Source organism: Chlamydotis macqueenii, chromosome 5 (genome assembly GCF_036417535.1).
Source record: "Chlamydotis macqueenii isolate bChlMac1 chromosome 5, bChlMac1.mat, whole genome shotgun sequence".
Taxonomy (NCBI): Eukaryota; Metazoa; Chordata; class Aves; order Otidiformes; family Otididae; genus Chlamydotis; species Chlamydotis macqueenii.
The window spans coordinates 29,135,790-29,157,699 of NC_141560.1; the positions used below are offsets into that span (position 1 = coordinate 29,135,790).

Below are 21,910 nucleotides of genomic sequence, written 5' to 3' on the forward strand. Positions count from 1 at the left end.
AGTAACAATTAAAATTTCTTATTTCATACTGGTTATAGATGCATTAAGGTATATAAGCTCTAGGGTCAGTATAAGCCTTGCTCAGCTTTCTTTAAAAGCATTGGGAGTAATAAAGACTTCCATTTTATCTTCAGTGAAATAATACTGCTGAAATATCACCTCATTTTTGATGTCAGCAGTGATTTCTTTTTACCTCCATGATGTCAAATGGGAATTATTATTATCAGAACGATGGCTTCCTAATGATGCTGTAAAAAGGAGAAACTGAAACTCTTCCCACCAAACATTATATTCTACCTTCTCCACGGGGTAAAGCAGATGGGCTCAAACAAACCTCATTCTTCAGCTCCTATCGGTGCATTAAACAGACAAATCTTAAAAACAGACAAATGTTTAAATATTTAGAAACAGAAGCATAATGGCCTATTGGGTTATATAGTGGTGTATATGCACTCTGGACTGTAGAGCAAAAGGACATTTATATATTACGGGAGCTCTTTCTGGAAAACATGGTCTGAAATACTCATGATCAATTTTCTGTTCTCCAAAACCAGCAAATTAGTGTCCAGATCATTATCCAGATTTCACTGCACCAGGTTAAGCCAACAGTTACAAGGAATGAAAGCCTCATGTGATAGTCCTTGTTTGACTACTGGCTTCATGTATTGCATACTGGGATGGCCACATCACTGAAATGCTCTGTGCCTTTGTTCGCCTCTTCTGTCAAATGAGCAGGAACATAGGAACCTTGCCTCATATGATAGCAAATTATACTTAAAAATTCGAGTTTTGAGCAATTGATGGGCCTTGAACCTTGAACCACTCATTCATGTAGAAAGTCAGTGAAGAGCAGCTGCAATGTAGTACTACTTGTGTGAGCAAATGGGGCATTTTGATTTGCGAATACTTTCACTTTGTTCCAAATGTAAAGAGCTACAGTGCATAATGATTCCCTACCATTTTTACACGTGTTTATTACACGTATTGCTTCACATTAGTTGATAAAGCTTGGAGGTCTTCAGGGTAACAAAATCTATGATGGGTACAAAAAAATATTAAGCAAATTGAAAAAAAAGTCTTTATATAAAGTTTGTTTATTTTGAAATAAGAAAGGCAAACTTTGCAAGGAGTCAAGCCAGCTGCCAGCCCAGGAGGTGGATGCTGCCAGCCCTGCTCCTCTCCCACATCAAGGTGGCAGGAAGAGCAGCCTCAGGGAGCTCCCCTGGGCGAAGTCCAAGGGGCAGGAAAATGTGTTTCTCTGCTGGTACATTGCTTGTTTTTCTTTCTTAGGAAAAGCATTTTGAGGTAGCTCTTCTATAGCCAGTGATAGCCCAGTTGAGAGCAGGAGTTCATCTTTTTCTGAGTCTTCTAAACTTCACACTATCTGATCTGAGTACTTTTTTATTTGGCATCTCATTTTGCCTACTCAGGGCAACCATCAAAACAAAGGAATTACCAACCTGAGAAAATGAAGTGTGATGTGCTGGAACACAGAGATGATTTGACAATACTCATATGCTAGGAAGAAAGGCTGAGGCTGAAGTACAGCATGTAATCACAGTTGGCTCTGACACAAACAGCCATTGTTATCGTTGGCAAGTTACTTGATCTCTTGGTATGTCAGTGCTTTCCAGCCTCAGAGGAGTGGTGCAAAAGTACATTCATTAATATAAATTACATTATAAGGAACAGGAAAAAGCCAATAAAATCTAATGCTTTGCACAGGTAAGAACCTGCACAAAAAATAAAAGAAAGTTTAAAAACTATATGGGAATTATGGGTTAAAAAATAAATGAGAACTAAAGATACATTTCCAAGTTTATGATGATATGAAATAATAAGTCAGTGTTTATCTCATTGTTGCACAATGCAAACAAATTAATGCAGTTATTACATCACTAAGAAGACACGAAAAACAGGGAGCAGGGAAATTTTAAAAGGATCCAGCTTTAACAGGATGAAGAAGCAGTCTGATCCTTATAAACTGTGGGCAGCTAACTTTTCAGCACCTATTTAACACAAGAATTAATGATGAAGGAAAAATTACAGGGAAGTAATTCATAATGACAATATTCAAATAGTGTTTTAAATGTTTCCAGCTGTTTGTAAAAGATTTTCTCTACTGTTTTTTAAATTTCAAGGAACATGTGACTGTAAAAATTTACAAATGAGACCCAACTTGTGTAGCTGGCATGTAAAATGTGCTATACAACTTTAGCTATTCAAAGGAACACGCATGGATTTGATAGTGGCCTTTCCTCTGTGGAATGACTATGGAAACAGGCAATAACCCACACCTTTACCTCCTTGAGTGCAACAAATATGCTTTTTCCTTGTGTCCATGTTACACATGAATGATACATTCAAAAGGAACTTCTGCTTGCCCACTAATACAGCCTGTGACAAATCACAGTGTAATGAAAGTAATATATGAGTGTTGGTTCCACATTTGTGGAACAACTTTATTCCTAGAAGATATTTTTGTTTAGAATTTTCAGGTAGTTCTCCAAGAAAATATTTACTTGCAGAGGCAAGAGTGAAAAATACTCTCTTGCAAAAATGTGGTCTTCTCCCTCCAGGTAACCCATCACAGCTCCACAAAAGCTAAATACACATACATGTTTGCATAAGATGTCAGGATTATACCCTTATGACTATCAATTCAAGACATATTTTCTATTCAACAGCTATTGATCGCACATTACCAGGCCAAGACTACGTGCAACAATGAGAAGTAAATTTTCTTAAATTCAAACCTCACTGAAATGAAAGAACCTTCCATTCAGTTTCATCCTAGTTCTGAATTTCCCTGACTGTTTCACAGTCAACAAGGTTTTACCAGTGGAAAGATGATACTGCTTCTGCAAGTGTCTGCTGAAGAGCAGGAAGATGTGCTCATCTACATTAGCTCAGTATTAGTCAATATATGAGCTTATTGTCTTTTCTAAGCATATTTTGGGCAAAAACTTTGAACTGTCGGAAGTGATAGAGACAATTTAAAAAGCTATTGGTGTTTGCATTTGTATATCTAATACACTGTTTACATTGTGAAAAGGAGGTGGGCCAAAATATCCCCTGGCAGCAGTTAGAAAACAGTCAAGTGGAGCAGAGATGTTGGCAGCAGCATCTGTCCTACAGCACATTCTGGCTGGTGACCCTTCACAGAGCACTGTGTGGTTTTTGTTCCTCCTACATAAGGCATATTCCAAATCATTAACAATAACCAGTGGCAGACAACATTGATGGATAACTTAACAAAACTCTGTGGACTAAGATCTCTCTTTTTCAGTACACATTCCCACCTAGGGGCATGATACTTTTCTGCCAGTGTGTACTAGGAGATATTTTCTGGTTCCCACTCTGGTGAGATCTCGTTGTTCTCATCCCACTCACTGTTCTCTGTTTATTAACACTGCAACGAGTCTCACCCTGCACTATCAATTCACACATCTAGATAATTAGCACTACTTATGAAAGTGCAACAAACATGGTGTAACTCTATGACTCAATAAAATTTGGTTCTTGAAAGAATACCAGATTTGACTTTGAGCTGATCTCTGTCCATTTTGAATATTTTATTATCTATCAGATTAAGGCTTGATCTCATAGTTTTCTTTCACTGCTATATCCACTGATTTTTAATAAAGGTAGCTTCAGAATTATACTGCCTAAAGATTAGAATAAAAGGCACTTGCTGCTTCTTTAGTGATATTATCTTTTCATATCATTTATTCTTTGACAACAGAATTTATGAAAATAGAACACCTCCCAGAAAGTAATCTATGTTTGCTCAATTTTATGTTCTCTTCCCTTTCAGAATCCAGTTTGTGATTTCCCAGGTACACAGTCTGGAACACACCGCAACAAAATCACAACTCTGAAGCCATATGAACATTTAAGACAATATTTGAGGAGAAACACATCCTGATACAGGTGTCAGGAATACTATGGCTGCAGTCATCGTAAGGAACGATCAAAACTTGAATCTCTTTTAAAGAAGACTGCTACTAAAAAGGCCTTTTATATAATACTAACTGGTTATATAGTATTATACAAACTGGTAAGTTTCATCAGTGCTACTGCAATAATAAATGCCTAACACATATTCATGTCTCCAGATGGATGCTATAAATCCCATTTAAAACACGCTGAGCCCTGAAAATGTTTTTTGAGAAGGGGGAGTTAGTAGCTGCTGAACACTTTTAAAAAATTGGTTAATGTATTTAGATGCTGAGTGTGAACCAAGCTTTTCCAGATAGTTCTCCTAATAGAATCTCACAGCTCTATAGCAAGGCATAAAATGGACACTAGTCTTCTTAATCTTGTTGCAGACCATCTTTTCTTGAACCGTATCTTTATATCTACAAGTAGATACTTCATAAGACTCAGATTGGCCCATTAGTATTTTGTTCTTTTATAAGTAATGCTGCATCTTTACTAGCTAAGAGAATTCCTTTTGACTAAAAGGTCATCGATTTACATGGGTGAATTCTCGATCAGTTCTTCTCTCTGACAAATTACCTTTAAGTCTTCCCAGTGCTGAAAAGTCTGGGGAATGCATGTACTGACATTTAGAAAACTCTTCACATAATGCTTCCTGATGTTGGTTTCTTATTCCTTCTTCACTCAATTAAGGAGGTGTGGCAGCAGCCATGTGATGAAATACTAAATTCTGCAGTTTTCTTTCCTCCTATAGAGAAAGGTCAGGATACCTTTCTGGGACAGAGCAAAATGCTTGACAGAAAAGATTTCAAGTGGGGAAATATTAGAAAAGGAGAAAAGAATTTAGGCCAAGCTGGAAAGTGGGATATGTGAATTCCCTCAGGCTGAGGAGGGAATTAAACCACTCTAACATAACGCACATCTGAGAAGTGTACTAATCATTAGACAGACTATTATGCAAAAAAAAAAACCCAGCTGCCTTCCCTTTCTTCCTCCTTCCTATTCCCCTGAAATGGAAGGTGGTCCTTTGCTGTGCTCTTAACAAGCCCATGATATATCTGGTTCTTATAGTGATTTTGGAATAGGAATATCTTGCTTCTGAATTCCAGGTGAATATTTCACTTAGATGGGAAACAATAGTTTCAATTTTGGACTGAATGAAGAGAACAGTATCACAAGACAACTGCAATGGTACATTAGAAATGCAACAAAACATCAAAATTTCTAAACTAAACTTGCCAAACCAAAATTTTAATATAGAAATTTACTTATTTTTATGCAGATTATGCTGTTAGGTTTAACAGTCCTCTGTGATGAATATAACTTTTCTCCCTTCATTGCAATTTTGTTAGTTTGTTTAAGCTTGCTTATTTTCCACAATTCTCTTGCACATGAAGAACAGCAGAGAGAAAAACAGGTGTAAATACCTATTTTCCTAGACATTCTGTAAATACACTGATAAGAGCTGTGATTCTGTAAAGCTGCAATGCTCAGCTTACACTTGTATCCAGTGCTGACACTTTTGTGCCATACTGAAGGACTTCAGAACTCCTGAAAGTCATATACAAATAACTGAAACAAAGTCCGTTATTTCATTCATCTCCAAAGACCATGTATGTACTCTTCCATAATCCGAAGGCACTTTTCAAACACAGCAAAGCCTCACTTCAACACAGAAGTATCAGAGTAACCTAGCACATTCTTATTTTCTCAGTACTATAACAAAAACCTAAGGTTGTATGTAAGATTTTACTCAGCACATGATAGCTGCTAAATTTACTTCCAGTTACTGAAGAGTCTGCAGTGGACTCATTGCCATGTGACCTCAATGACTTTGATGTTTTAATGACAAAGAAACTGCTTCTTGTTGACGCTGAATGGGCCAAAGCAGACATCTAGGTAGCACAGCAGACAGAAAGTACCACTCTAAGTAGGAAGGTACAGCCTGAAGGATTTTTAAGATGCCCTTAACTCTGCTGATGGATTGCCAAGAAGGCTGACTGCCAGCTTCTTGGGAGATGGAGAGGCAACAGATGCTGGTTATACCAAATTCAGAGATTGCCACAGTGACAGTAAAAGTACAAGGGAATCTTCTCATGTTTGCCTATACTCCTCTGTAAAAGCCTATCATGAGAGGGCTCCTCCGTAACACAAGAGAGGAATATGTATGGATATATACTAACACATCTGATGAGCTGATGAACTGGAAACTACTGGAACCTACTGGCTCTAATGGTGTTCGATGCTTTGACTAGTTCTTCATCCTATTAATAACGCGTTGCTCAAGACACCAATATCAGGTCCTAAAGGTTCAAACAAATAAAATCCTAGCACAATCTGACATGAAACTAAACTTGACAAAACAATAATAGGATACTACAGGGGAGTAGGAAATGTATTACTGGACTTTAACAAAGTAGTTTTCAATTAAAATTAGCTTTGGCATATTCCTGAGTAAGTCAGACAATAGGAACATTGGAGGTGGGATAACTGTTAAGTGGACAGAACTGTGACCCTCAAATGGAGCAAAACAAATGGAAAAGGAGATAAAAATGGAGACAACAAAAATCAAATACAAATCTATTTTTACTGATAAAAAAAAATGTAAAAAGGAAGATGTGATACATACTCAGCAGAGAAAAACTGTAAGACTCTGCATCATGTATCTTAGACAACAGCTGTAATGGTAATACAGTCTATGTTTTGCAGTGAGTGGAATTATTTTTTTCTTTTTTATTTGTTTTCAATGCATTTTATCATCAGACTACATTTTATTTGACTTTTTTTTTTAAGTGTGTTTATTTACTCGCTGAAAACAGAATAGCTTTCTAGCACTGTATGTAAACTCTTTTTCTACAAGCTCTGAGCCTAAGAATAGTAAGAATAGGAATATCCAGTTCAAAGAGGGTGCTGGGGAACAATGAAAGGGAAGGAGAAAGGGAGGATCAATCATGTAACCACTTTCCCATTTCAGACTTTTAAAGTAATACAATTCACAGAAAAAAAAAGCCATTACTTCCATCTTTACTTATAATTCAGGACTAATTATATCAGTGCAGGAAGGGACTATAAACAGGGTTCATCTCATGTCAGAAGAGTCTGCAACAGGGTCTCTTTGAGGTACACATACATGTAAATCTATTAGTGTGATTTTTGTTCCAACATTTCTTTTAATAGAAAATTAGACCTGACTAGATCCACCTGAATGATTAATCAATCTCATTCTCTACCTGTTTTCAATTTTATGTGATTTTCCTGAGGCAGGGATCACTCATTCTGAAAATTGGCTAAGCATCTTGTGGACCACCTCAATCATTTGCTAACTAAAGAAAACATTCATCAACAGTCCTCAAAGCAGGGAATAGATGGAGATGTGGTTCTGAGCTCAGTAAGAGTTTGGACTGAAACACAATCGTTTCACAAAGATGAAAATTTTTGTCACTACTGGAGGACTGAATCCACAGGGAGCTGAGTACCTTTCGCAGAGCTAAAACCTGACTCACATGGAATTCCCAGCACACTGCTCCTGATGAATGTTTGTATGCTGATTCAGGAGGGTTACCCACCCACAATGTCACAAGAGCTCAAGGGAAGCTGTTAGCCAGGAGCCCTTGCTTTTTGCAGAGGGAAAATTCAGTGCTCTGTGGTATTCTGAAGGTGTGAGACAGCCACTCCCGAATCAGCCTGCTCCACCAGGATTTCCCATAGGGTCTCTGCTGCACATGACCCCATCTGGCATAGTTTTCCTGAGTAAGTGCTGGAGGTCTTCCAGGGACCTCTGATGCAGAAGTTAGCCAGCTACTCCCATGAGCTTTGTCAGTATCACATAACTGTTCTTCCCTTTGATAATTTCTTATAGCTGTACATCCATAAGGCTTATGGTTCTTTCTTAATTTTAATGGAATATATACCTGAAGAAATTCTAGAAGCCTTAAGTTTGTTCTAGCACTGGACTCTTAGAAATCAATGAATAAATTGGTAACATTCCTAAAAGTGTGAGTGACATTCACTACAGCAGTTGAGATTTATTATGCTCATCTAATATGTTTAAACAAAGCAGTTCTTAACACTCAGTTAAAATGACATTCACATGATCCAACTCTTCTAAAATGAATCCACAATTTTTCTGGGGCTCACTAAGGCTGTGGATAATTACCTGTCCATAGAATACAGAGTGCAAATAACCATGCTTTTGAAAACCTGTCAAAGTACAATTCATATGGCTGGACACAGCTGAATTCAGCCGAACACTGTCAGTCACAAAATCCTCAAAAACACTGAAAAGCAGAGGAACTATATCTCTATATTTATACCTACCTAGGACTTGTACACTGTTTATGCATTTCTACTCATGCTGACTTGCTGATGCCTCATAGAAAAATTTTGAAAAATCCTAACGTTTTATTTACAGTCAGTTTTGTCAACTTTTCATACTATTTCTTTTTCTTTTCGTCTATTCTTTGTGTGTAGGAAAAGCTGGCTAAAAAAATTATATCTGATCTTTCAAAATTCATTCTGCTCTACCTGTAACATCTCAGTTATAGTTTTCAGTGTTTCCATGAGGCATCAGCAGGTCTAAAAGAGAAATGAAATTGTATTTATATGATAGGCATGACTGTGTCTTTCTTTTGAGTAATACATTTCAAAAACTGTACTGTAACTAGTAAAAAACCCACCTTGCGAAGCCAGCCCATTACAGATACGTACTATTCTGGTGCTGGACTAACATTAGATTGTCAGCAGTCCCAGAAGAGAGAAGGACAAAGTCACTCACATGTCTTCCTTTCGTTTTCACCTACATCTGGCAAAAAGTGTCAGGCTACAAAATCCACAGATGAATTATCTATTGCAGCAAAAATATCCAGCAAAGCAAGTTCTCTGACAATCTAACTTTGACCTAGCCTCGATGGACCATGCCTAATCATGAAAATTAGTGTAACTTCAACAACCTGCCCATTCATTCATTTGCTTTCCTTCTCCTGAGACTGCCAGTACACTTCTCAGTCTTGATACCTTCTGAGACTTAAGCTGGTCAGCATCAATAAGTACTGACTGTATGCTTTCAAGTGTTTGCAATTAAGCAGTACACAGATCAAGACTTGTGGTGCCTTATGAAACCACCAATTTGGACCTAAACTTCCATTAGCAACCACTTTAACAATTTTGACCCAGAAGTCATCCAACAGAAGGACTCCCGGTCATTTGCTTGCAAAGAAGACATTTCTACCAGATTTTTACTGCTCAGGTAGACTACCTTAATGGTATATTCACAGCGATTTTTTTTGGGAAAAGCGAGTTGGGGAATTTTACTTCAGACCTCCTCTAAATCTTTCTCTGCAAACTGGAAAAAAAAAAAAGCTTATGACAGTTTTTAATGAACATTGACAAGCAACTTCTTTAAATACACACACATTCTCAGCCTTACTTTCTTGTACCACTCTTTTATCTTCTATAATACTTAATGGATGACATATTTCATTCCACAAGTTGACAATGTTAAAAATGTGCTATTCCTTCTAGTTTTAGTATACTGCAAAGCCCCTGATAGCTACAGGCATTATGAGCGATACATGACTGAAGAAAAATGAGATTACTGCTGATAAGGAACAAGAGAATTTCATATCTTAAAAGAGTCTGAAATCCAGCAAATATGATCCCCAGCAGCAGATGGCCCTCAGACAGACAATGAAAGAAAAATGGTGGAAAAGTACTCGTTGTGGCTTGTTGTTTCCTTCAGCCAGAACGGCAGTAAAATTAAATAGCTCTAGCATACTGTCTGCATGAAGAAATCCAACCTTTCTGGGAAAAACATAACCCAAAGACGACTAACAGTCTAACAAAACGAGCAGTAATTTTCCATTATGGAAAAAGTGATGTTACTGTGACTCACCTTCTTTGGTAAAATATACCTTTCCTCTGGAAGTGTTGCTCTTTTGAAGGCTGTCATGCTGTTATCATCAATGTTTATTGTAATAATGATCAATCCAATGGAGGTGCAGTACCAAAGCCAAACCTCAGGCTGGAAATATTGTATTAATGATTCTTTAACAAAAGGAATGAGACATATGCAAATGTGAAATAGCTCCTTTCTCTGTCTATTAATGTGTCCCCGGAACATCAATGAACATAATTTAAAGATATCAATATTTCATGCTACAGTGCAACCCTTACCTTGTATCCTGACGATTTGATATGCACTCCTCGCTTGGTCAGTGTAGATTTCATTCGGATGAAAAAAGAGCGCTCTAGAGTGTTGTCAGTGGTTAGTAAACTGGGGCTTGTAGATTCCACTAGGGAACAGAAAAAAATACATATATACATAATTTAGATTTTATACATCCCCTCTAAGCTATTTTTCAGGTGCAATCCTCGAACTCACTAAAAATAAATGACTGATGGATGCTAAGAGTGTTGTAATCAATTTACCTCATTTAGAAAACGTTTAGTTGGCAAAAAAAAAAAAATTTTGAAAAATAGATGTATACTCAGTAAGTCTCATTTTCAAGTTATTTTCCCAAAGAATTTTTAACAGATATCTACTTCATTAACTCTTTCTTGCACAATCTTGTTATGACTTGGGTTATTTTGTTCGGGTATGACATTTTAAAAACTAGAGAGTTCTTCAGTATTTTGCAAAAGGCAAAGTCTCACTGAGGTAGCAAGTCTGTCTGCTGAGGTAGGCTGCCAATCCTGCAGGCTTTTATTCCATAGTCTCCACTCCTTGCTTGCAGTGATACCTGGGGTGAGTCACTGCTGGTTTTTCAGTCCCTTGGTCTCCCCACTATTGAGGGTTAATTACTATCAATAAAGCACTGAGCTTGAAGGCAAAAATACTCAAGCAAATAACATATATTATTATTATCATTGTTAAATATTGGTGACTAATTAGTCACTAATGGAATGTTTTTGTAGTCAAATTGAAGAGATATTTTCTGCTTGAAACTATAGCTCTCACCTGTGGTTCTCACTCCCTCAACTGCAACCACTTAAAACAGTAAAGAAATACTCTCAGTACAAAACATGATAAAAAAGTGGGTGCAACCCTAGTCAGCCCTGAGATATTCTTTATACAACCTTTATTATTTCTATTTTTAGCCCTGAAAACCACCTTTTCCACAAGATATTGTTCACGGGAAAAGTCTGGAGCAGTTTACTATAAGCAAACATTACTGGAGATTAACTAACATTCAGTTTCAAGGAGTAATTAATATTGAATAAAAAAGTTACTTTGAAATGATTCTGCTATTATTCTGGAGATTCAATTAAACTACTAGTAGAAAGTATCCACATATTTAAAAAGCATTTGTTATGTAGTCAACAGAAACAAAAAAAAACTTGTTTGTGAGCTAAGGATTATATCAAATTGTCCTTGATTTAATGTGGTCACGTTGTCTTGTCTTTGTGATATTTCAACTCTATTGTGATGAAATAACTGACAACAGTGCCCCTTTCTTTAGTGTCTCTCTTAAGATTTTTTTTTGTTTTAGAGAGCACGAATTCTATGTCATTTTAAATGTACAGCTCTTTATCACTCGAGGGAAAAGCAGAGCCATGTTATATTTAGTACTTTCATTTCTTCTGATTAAATATGAATTACTATGAAATTTTTCTCATCATCTAACACGCCATAATACGCCAACAGCTTTTTAATACACTATATAAGCACAAACTTCTGCTCTAAGAGTTTAATTTGCCCCTCTAATCCAATCACATCAACCTTATTTCTCTTATCAGAGATTCCCATTTTGAATTAAATGAGCTCATTAGTTTTAATCAAAAGCAGAGAGATCAAAACTTAAACGTAAATGCTTTAGATCAGAACTGTCAGTCAGCCGTGCAGTTCTATTTTACTAAAACACAAGATCAGAGACCCTTAGAACCAATTTTTTCTCGTAAGGGATGCCAAGAGCTTGAAGATGCTATATCCTTTTTTTTTTTTTTTTTTGCTCCCAAGGACAGATTATACATTTAAGGTTAGACTTAATTTAAAGGGTTTTTTTTTTTCATCCTGGTGGAAGTGAGAAAGCATGCCATTCTGCTGTTGTCTCTCTCACATTTACTGGTGCTGGGTCTTGGATCCGTGAACAAATGTACAGCCGTGACAGTCCATACCACAAACTGGTCCTCAAAAAATTCAGCTCTGTTCAACAATATCATCTAAGAAATAAAACTGTGAAAGGAAAGATATACGTTTCAGGGTACAGCATAGTGGAACCCTGAAACAGCAACCAGGGTCACCGGGATAGCAGCAGTACTAGTAAGATGAAGATCATAATTAATTATTATTTTTATTGTATGGTACTCTCCAGTGCAGTAGTTAAAGAGTACATTAAGAAACCACAGCATGGGTGTTTCCTGCTGTGTGAAGAAATGCTAAAACCAGCTTAACAAGTGTAGTTGTTGTAGTCCAGCACATTATGCTCTAGCACAGGCAATAAGTACAGTATGTCCTCATGTGTTCTAATGGTAATTACCTAAACACATAGAAGTAATGTTAATTAAACACACAATATCTCACGCTCAAAAAATGATCAGGCTGTAATATGATTCCCAAGCAACTGAAATTAAAATTTCTCTTTCACACACAATTTTACGAAAGAAAGGAAAACATCCGACATCTAGTACAGTGTACTTGGCATTGACATTTTCAGGGCTCATGTCACCTTATATCATAAGCTTAACATTATTTTGTTCCTATAATATGTACAAACCTATACATCTCTGTAAGTGAATCTTATAAAATGCATATAATTTATCCAACAGACTGGAACAGTGCCTGTCATATAAATATGTATTCTGAAGTGTTTGATTTTCTTTAACAAAAAGTATGTGTGAGATGGGATTAGTTACCTGAAAGTCCAGAAAATCTTATGAACAGCTTTCTGAATTTCTCTCAGGAGAGAACCATTACGGCTGCTAGTACAAATCTGCATTCAGACTTGCATCCACCCATGGCAGATACTGTAACAACGCTAGCAGTGATTATGCATGCAGGATTTAAAAGAATAGGATGTGTACAGAACGCATCCACCGATGTCAGTGAGATCTGCACAGGAATATATGGAATATGGCCCATTATGAGTTCTCAGGAGCTGATTTTCGAAGCCCATCACTCAGCATTTTCAATTTTTTTCCAATTATGTCAAAGGCTGCTAGCAATCTGAGGAATATCAGAATGAAACTCTGTAGAAATTAATTCTTTCAAGAGGTTTTATTTTTTTAAATTTGTAATCTAAGACCTTTAAAAAAGCCTGAAATAAGCAAGGTCCGCTTTGCTTGATCCTGTAGTAACTAAAGATGTCTTTTACACTGAAAAATAGTGCTCCTGGGCTGAATTTACTGAGTCTAAACCTACTATTGAGTTATAAACCTTTGAAACTGCGAGTTCAGAATGCTAATAATATGATAAAAGTCAATGCTCAGCGCGTGTGAACGAAAGCACTATACACTGTCAGGCTCGGAAGTATAAAAAGTAAGTCTGGATTGTCTTTGCAAAACAGAGAACTGTGTGCTCTGCTGGGAAAGCACTCTCCTGTGTGTGTCCTTAAATACCTTCACCAGATACTACTAAAGAAATAAACCTCTCCTCTTTCCACTCCAAAGCTGCTAATGCAGGATGAGATTTCTGGACACAAGGACTGCATTGTCCATTTCAAAGGGCATGAAACTGCAACCCACTACACCCGTGTGAAAGTGTCATAAATGTTAAAACGTTAACGAAGAGCCACAGAGCCACATGGGGAGATAGTGTGAACTAATAGCCAATTCAAAAAATGATTGAGTTATCTCCTCCTAAGCACTTCTTTGTGAACAGGCTTTGTAGCTCTGATCCTTCAGTGGGTTTTCTCTTGGGAATAATCTTGGGCCCAGACCCCACAAGCCAGTCATGCACGGCTTGACTTTACCTGCTGGAAGAGGAGTTCTGATGTTAGTGGAATACGTACTAATAAACATGCACGTAACTGGAGGACCGAGGTCCATGGCTCTGATCCTGCAGTGATCTGCAGATGTACTCTGCCTCTGTGTGCAGCCTGGCTACCTTAATGCTATAGAGCAAAGCAAGGTAAAACAATGCAAATAATTGCTCTTACACAGCAATAGCACAAGTACCATCCCTATGACAGATTCACAAGCACATTCAAATTCAGATAAACAATTTGTCCCCCAGGAAAAAAGAAGTTCCAAATTTTATTTATGTTTTAAATAACAAAATGCTGCCAAAGCAGCCTGAATAAATATTCACCAACTTCTAGGGTTTTTTTCCTCATGTGTGTTAAAAATAATTGAGAAGAGAAAAATGCATTTTCACACGCCAAACAGATAGAAGATAGGCTCCTCATTCTTAGGAGGATCAGAAGCTACAGAGGGAAAACAAAACACCCACAAGGAATTTGGGGGCGCTGGTGGGAAAAAAGCTCATGGTTTAACAGACAGGAAATTCTGGATGTGGTAGCATTTCAGGAAGTTTTCACCTGGCTTTCATTTCTTTTCCTTGAAAACAGGTGTCTATACAGCTTTTAAGAGACATTCTCAAACACCAACTATAAAGCTGAGAAACAAAATAAGAGAACACACAAAATAGTAAGAAAAAGGGACGTCTCTTCCCATGTTATCTTCTACAATTGTAAACTTCTTCCCATATTTTCTTAAAGTCTTATAATCCTTTGCATAGGCAACTGAGAATCATTATGTTCAGATGAATAATTAGGTAATAGAAATCTATCATTTTCAGTTGGACTAGATGCATCTTTGTAAATGTTTCTATTTCTTCTGAGCAGTTTATTGTCTGTAACCAGGCATTAAAAGACTTTCTAGGAAAATTTAACCTTGAGTAGTTAACTGTCCTGTTTTTTTTCTCATGTTATTGCCTCTTAAAATGTGTTTTTAATCAGAAAAGTGACTCTCAAAAAAACCACTCTTGCCAAGGTCATTCTCTCTCAGTAGCTTACAGATCAAATTTGATCATTTTATAAGCTAAGAGATAGATTTTTCTAACTACTACCCAGCAAATACAATTCAAAACTTCAAGTTAAGACAATTTATTTCCAATAAGTGTAAGTTACTGTGAAATTATACTTAGCACTTGTGCAAAGTGAAGTGGGTTCAGTCTGATTGTGGGCTGAACATGAGCAAGTACTGGAAGCTCAAGCTTGGTCTAGGAAGGTGCTGAAGAGTCTTGGCCTGTTCTGATGAACCACTTAGGCATATTTATGCAGACGAGCAGCCTGCCTGGAGATCAACTGATGAGCACAGAGCTAGCAATTTCGATAGGTGCTCTCTTGGTCTCGCTGGTGTGCTCAGCATCTTGCAAAATCAAGAACTATCTGATCTATTTAGTTAACATTGTGGGTGGCAAAGAGGAGGCTAGTTCATTCTTCCAAGGCAATAGTATTTCTAAAAGGAGCTGTAAAAATAATATTTTTGCTGTAAGCTGTCCGAGTTATAAACAGGAACTTGAATTCCTGAATAACCAGATTTGGATCTGAAAGTCATGGTACTAGTATCTAATCTGGTAAGAGTCAAAATTTCTGGTTTGCTATTTATTGAAAAGCTGAAGAAGTTAAGAATTGGACCCCAGGCTTTTGGTGACTTAGTTCCCTTCTTTCCTTTACAAAAGGGGAATAACGCTGGGTTCTGGCCAAGACCTCACTGAAAAGGGGAAGGTGCAGGGCAGTTCTTCCGAAAGAAATGAAAAGAAGGACAACTTCCTCTAAAGAATTTATTGCTAGGTAATGTTTTCAGACAATATAATAAACCATTTTTTCTTGTCATTCTACCTCCAAGATGAAGACAATTCACTTTTCATGACCTATAAGCCTATTAGAAACTCAAAGGCATAAAAACTTTAAACTCTATCAGACTTCTGTTGAAAGCTGGTTCTTTTCGTGTTTTTTTTTTGTTGTTGTTGTTCTTGTTTTTTTCTCTCTTATCCCTCCAAGTTTTCCAGATCCAACAACTGATGAGGTGGGCTGGTGCCTCAGATTGTTTCAGTTAGGTTGTCATTATGCAAAATCCTTTTTTTTTTTTACAACTAATTCAACAGGGAAGCCTTGCATATATATTTATAGCCTATTTTTCCACAAGCTTAAAAAATATGTATTATGTATATTTTTACATATAGATATATGATTATTTTTATAATGAAAATCTGTAATTACTAGGCTATGGTCCACATGTGATGGTGCACACTGTTATAGCATAGATGTTTGAAACTGAGAGAACAAGTGACTAACTCAGATACATACAGTATATCTTTTTAATGTTACAAAGTATGTGCACTCAGGCAAAAGTCAAGTCAGTGAAGTAGCAGTGAATTTAGCCACAATAGCCAGAAAAGTGGGAGAACATGTTTAATATCCGATCTGCCTTATACACTGTGGATTTACAAGAACTTGGATATTATACAGGAATCTGTTGACTTGCACTGCTTGGCCACAACACAGCGTAGTTACTATTTTTAATTTACACAGTTAATCCCAACTTTTTGATTTGTTGAAAATTTCCTCCAAAGGAAGTAGTGAAAACCCCAGTGCTTAACTGCATAAAATTTAATGGGACAAACTATTAGAAATGCATTAGGAAGAGCAATTCCTTCATTTCAGGGATGAACTCTAAGTGATTGAAGGCTTAATTCAGTGGCCCACACATAGGCCTACAGCATTATTGTGCGCAGTCACTGGTGTCTGAGATATGTACAGGAATGGCAGTTTCACACAGGACCTCCAGAAGACTCAAGTCTTTCTGGAGTGGCTGATGGATTCCGGGCGTGTCTCAAATAGCACAAGTTCTCTGTCTTTGTGAAACTCAAGCCACTAGAGCCTTGTCCCATTTAAGTAAGCAGGAATACTATGAAAAGACTTGGATCAAGTTCCTGATTATTATTTTACAATTTCTAGCATCCTCTGTGGCCTGTTGCTTAGGGTTTTGGTTGCACGTGCCAACATTCAGTCAAGTGTATGTGGTCACACCAGCCTTTGAAATGTGCTTGTGTTATTCCCCAAAATACACCAGACTTAACATCAACCACAGCCAAAAATAAGACATAATTCTTGAAAAGAGCTTAATGCTGTTTTACCGATGGATAAGCAAAACTGTGCATGCAAAGTAAGTTACAGTTTCAGTTACAGTTTCACAGAACTACCATACATATACTAACAACACAACTTTAATGTACAAACTATATTTGTCTGTGGTTGTTAGTGTTCAGTTTGCAGGTTTTACAAGTGCAAACACTACTATGTGTATATTGTATTTTGGGCACACAAAAGACTGCATCTGCAAAGAAATAAGCCATGTTTTGAAAAGCTATCCTGTAGTGTTGCAAATAATGAGCTTAACCTGAACCAGACTAGGCCCATGTACTGGCTGTAGTTACGTAGGACGAACTAAAGTACAAACTCATTGACAGGCTTTTTCTATTATTATACAGAGAAATTTTCGAATGTTCCATTATCCTTGTGGGACTAAAGTAATCTGAGCTACTCTTTATGGGACTAAGAAGCCCCTCAAAGCTTCCTTTCTTCTTCTGCTTCTGCATCTCCTTCTATTTCTTCTTCTTCTAGTCTAGAAACATGTCTTATCAGGCTATTAATTCCCAACACATTCAATTTACTTCTCATGTAAACTTTATCCCACAGAATTCTTTATATATCTGGTAAAATATAGAATGATTTAGGTGCCAGGATAGAGCTATAAATAAAGTCTTGTCAGGATGAAGCTATGAATAATATTTTGTTACTCCTATAATGTTGAAAGATTTTACAACAAATTTTGGTAGGTCAGTGATCTATGAAATATATAGAGGGTTTTTTTTCCTATTTAAAAACAACATAATAAAGACTTGCTATTTGGAGAACTAATCATGGTAGGAAACTTTAACTCTGAAAAAGCCTTTGGAAATGTTACAGTCTACTGGGCTTCAATCCATTATCTAAACACTCGCAAATGTATCCACATTCACCCAGTAGACCGGAACAACTCTAGGAGAGCTGTTACGCTCTAGTGAGTGAGTGGTACATAAAACATACTGCATATGAAGCTCAAACTTGCTTCTACATTTTTACATTTAAAGTTGATTTATTTTAACCAATGGAATAAATAATCTGACCTGATCTGTTGGCTTGGTTTCACGTGATGTCAGCAACACTCAGAAATTTTCAAGGGTCAGTGACAGACCCAAAGAAAATTAGCACAGTGTATCGTTTCCTTACTGGTTACTTGTGTTGCAGCAATTCTAATAAAGTTTGAAACAGAACACATCCAACGGCTAGGAAAGGTACTTATATTAGGGGAGTATAGGATCATAAGGAATAGCACATCTATCCTCTGTTAGGGAATAGGTACAGAGAAAAGAAACTGGAAAATAAGGAAACAGCAAAGGAAAAAAAGGACCCTGACTAGTTTTATGAGTAAAAACTTCACTGAATTCCCTGAGAGCTTTATGGGCCTGTGAGGAATAAAGGACTAGGCGCTAAATATCCTTTGAGATGTGGCTGCTTTCTACAACTTAAATGATCATTATCCTTACTGAGCAATTCCTTATAAACAATTTCGAGGATTTGGTTTCAGTAAAAAACCTGCCATTAAATGCTGATGCTGTTCTCCCTCTCTCATGCCCTAGAAGGATCAACTGCGGGTATTTTTTCTCTCTTGCTATTTTTCTGCTCTTGCCTCGTAACTTGTGAATCATTAACTGACACTCCAGAGCATAGCTGTGAAAATAACTGTGGTTCAGAGCTGCCAATAACGGCCCACTAAAGTTGCTTCCCAGCACATGGCATAAACCGCCCTCCCCCAACAAACATTAAAAAGTCCCTTCTGATGTTGCCTAACATTGCCAGCCTGCTTGGGCTTAAAAAGCACAATAAAGAGGTTGCTTTCCAGATTTTCATATGCCAAATGGGAGGTGCTTTTTGGTGAAGCTTTTCCCCGAGGGAAAGAAGAGCAGCCGAGTTACCTCATGCTGTTCAGCCAATGTTTGGATGATCCCACTCCGGGGAAACACACACAAGTGTCAAAGTCAAGCTGCTGCTAGCGGATGTTTCTGTACCCAGCAACTAAGCAGTAGGAAAGTTCAACAGAAAAAAAAAGGAGTATCATAAAGATAGTCTTTGAGAGCACATAACATCCAGCAAAAGCTATTATGCAGCAGCCTGTGTATGCCAAGGAACAAACACTATGAATGCAAAAAGTGAGTGTTCTAAATCTTGGTGGAATACCCCCAGTAAATATAGCCACTTGAGGAATCTATTTCTTCAGAAAATACCTTTTGTGCTGCTGGGATATTTGGGAGATTCTATTTTCAATACCTGTGCTCTGGATCTTGTGGAGCAATGCTTTTATCACGACTATAAAATGGTTACGAGCCAATTCCTCATATAAAACAGTCAGTAACAGTGGGGCTTTTTTACGACAAACATGATGTCAGACAAAGGGCATCAGGACTTAGTCTTTGTACTACAATACAAAATAACAATACATAAACACCTTTGTGAAAGCAGCTTGAAACCCCATGTTTTCTATTAAAAAGTCATGTTCAATCTTCACTGTTGATAGAACAGAATAGCTAACACAGAGAACATTGTATATCAGAAAGGTCAATAGTTATTATGAGCTACAAATATATTTTTTTCCATCCTTCAGGCTGTTTAGCGCATATCACAGCATGAGCAGCTGTCTTCTTTAATGCTTTTAAAATTAGAATCCCAAAGAGGAAGAAAAAATTACATTTGCAATGATTGCTCTTTGCTTTTGTAAGTTTACTTTAATACACTATTTTATATACATGAATCTTCCATGCAGCCTAACCAAGAGACAGTAACTGGTTGCTAGCATCTACTGGATTGCTCTATCAATGTGTATAGAACCCTGCCAAAAAATCACTTTGCACAAATTGTGTAACCCTGCTGAACAACCTTTCTAGAAAAGCAGGTAGCTACGGGGCATATGTTTAAACCAAGCAAGCATATGCGTGCAGACACAAGACTGATCATTACTAATGGTGAATGCTTACTGGTTTAGCAGCAATAAAGATAGAGGATCAACTAACCTACCACTCTGTGTTCACACACTGAAAATGGCAAAAAAGGTGGTAAGACTGTAGCATCTTTTGACCTTTTTTTTTTTTTCTCCCAAACACAGCAAGTATCTGGGTTCATCTTTGCTAACAGTGAACAACTCCTTAAAACTGCAAACAGGTTTATATTCTGTTCTTCGAATTTCAGTCATATGGGCTCTACCAAACTGTTCCCTTTTCCAGGTTTGAACCTTATCTTGATGCGTATTGGTCTGTCAAATGCAAACTAGTATTTTATAAGTATTTTGAAGTATGGAAGGCAAGAAATAATTTTCTTTATAAAACAACTTTTTAGCTAATTTAGAATGGCTCAATAATAAAAAAAAAATGAGTTGGAGTTAAAAAACCACATGTTGTCAAGGGAAAATGAATCTAATTGGTGAGAAGAACATTTTCCCCATATGGTTTAATGTTTGGCTCACAGATAACTTCATTACTGGACAGAGGCAATAGGTATGGTGCTAACTCCTTGACACTGTAAAAAGCATCACAGCAATTTGCAGATTCTTTAGGGGGATAAAGAGAGATGCTGCAGATTTTGCAGGATATGTAGAAAGTCCTGGTCTAATGCACCTTAGGAACTACTTTCTCCAGCTGCATGGCTTCATAGTTCAGAAGACAGTCAAGCAACACCTTTAAAATGCCAGAAAACAAAAAAAAAGTTCATATGCTCAGACAGAATCTACTTATCCATGTCAAAACCCAGTGTGACTAGCACTGTTATTTTTAAAGAAAAAATAATGGAAAAAATTAAGCAATATAGGCTTTCCCATCCCTTGCCTCAAACAAGTATCTCTTAAAATTATTACTTAAACATGAAAATACTTATGTCCTCAGCACTGTGAATCCAAATTTATTTCAGAATGCTAATAACATTTCCATCATTGCAAGATGCACTGTGCAACTGTTCCCTCTCACCTGCCACTCCAGGCTCGGCAGAACCAGGCAGGCTCCTAAACCTGGTGCCACTGAGGAACTTGCTAACCCAGCTGGCATGGCGTGTAGCTGATGCTGTGGGAGGTACTGCTCAGTTGGTAAGAAGTTCAAGAATTCACATTTCTCTATAGCTTTGTCCCTTATTAGTATGCATTCCCTGTTCCAGTTACACTATTTTCTCCTCAGCATAGCATATTAAATTAAAACAGGGCAACAACTTTCCTAAGATACACTGAGAGGGTTCCTATACAGATAAGTTAGCATTTCTAGGTTTCTTTGCTTATGCAGAATTTACAAAAAAGCCTAAAATAATGACAAGCACTATGCCATTGAAATTCAAAGGGAGCTGAGAACAGGTATCTCCAAAAATAACAGGCTTCAGGCTGCTGAAAACAAATATCTAACCTTAGTTTCACTGGGCTGCAGCCATGCATTATTCTTAGGAAACAACTCACTCAAATTATTTGGTGAAAACAAATGTCAAACGAACCAGACATCTTACTTTTATTATATTTCCCCCCTTTATTTATTTATTTTGCACGGTAGAGTTAAGAAGGTTTTTGACAGACACTATCAGAATCTGTCACATTACACAGGAAACAGCATTTTAAAACCAGCCCACACTGCAGGTATTTTGGCACATTTATCGCAAGGCTTGAATGGTAAACTCTCACAGAAGGAATGCTATGTCTGTTTATTTGCTTTATTTTAACAATGGGAACAATGACTTCTTTTTCTCATAATGCCCCTTCAATTCAAGCTTTAAGCAAAATAAAGCCAAAATGAAGATAATAGGAATAAGATGATCAATAACAATTGCTCTTCCTTTTTTTGTTAGCCCAATTTTCTACCTTCAGTGTTGGCAAACTGAGTAACTAGGAGAATCATAGAATCATAGAATGGTTAGAGTTGGAAGGGACCTTCAAAGGTCAACTAGTCCAACTCCCCTGCAAGGAG

The 21,910-nt window shown here is 37.1% G+C and overlaps 1 protein-coding gene across 4 annotated transcripts in view; it reads right to left on the reverse strand.

Moving 5' to 3' along the window:
* NPAS3 (neuronal PAS domain protein 3) overlaps positions 1-21,910 on the reverse strand; it is a 623,781-nt gene that overhangs the window by 52,684 nt on the left and 549,187 nt on the right. For all 4 annotated transcript variants that reach the window (XM_086749858.1, XM_086749857.1, XM_086749860.1 and 1 more), the window contains one exon: positions 10,114-10,232. In XM_086749858.1, the coding sequence (XP_086605984.1) occupies positions 10,114-10,232 (119 nt within the window). The remainder of the gene's footprint in view (positions 1-10,113; positions 10,233-21,910) is intronic.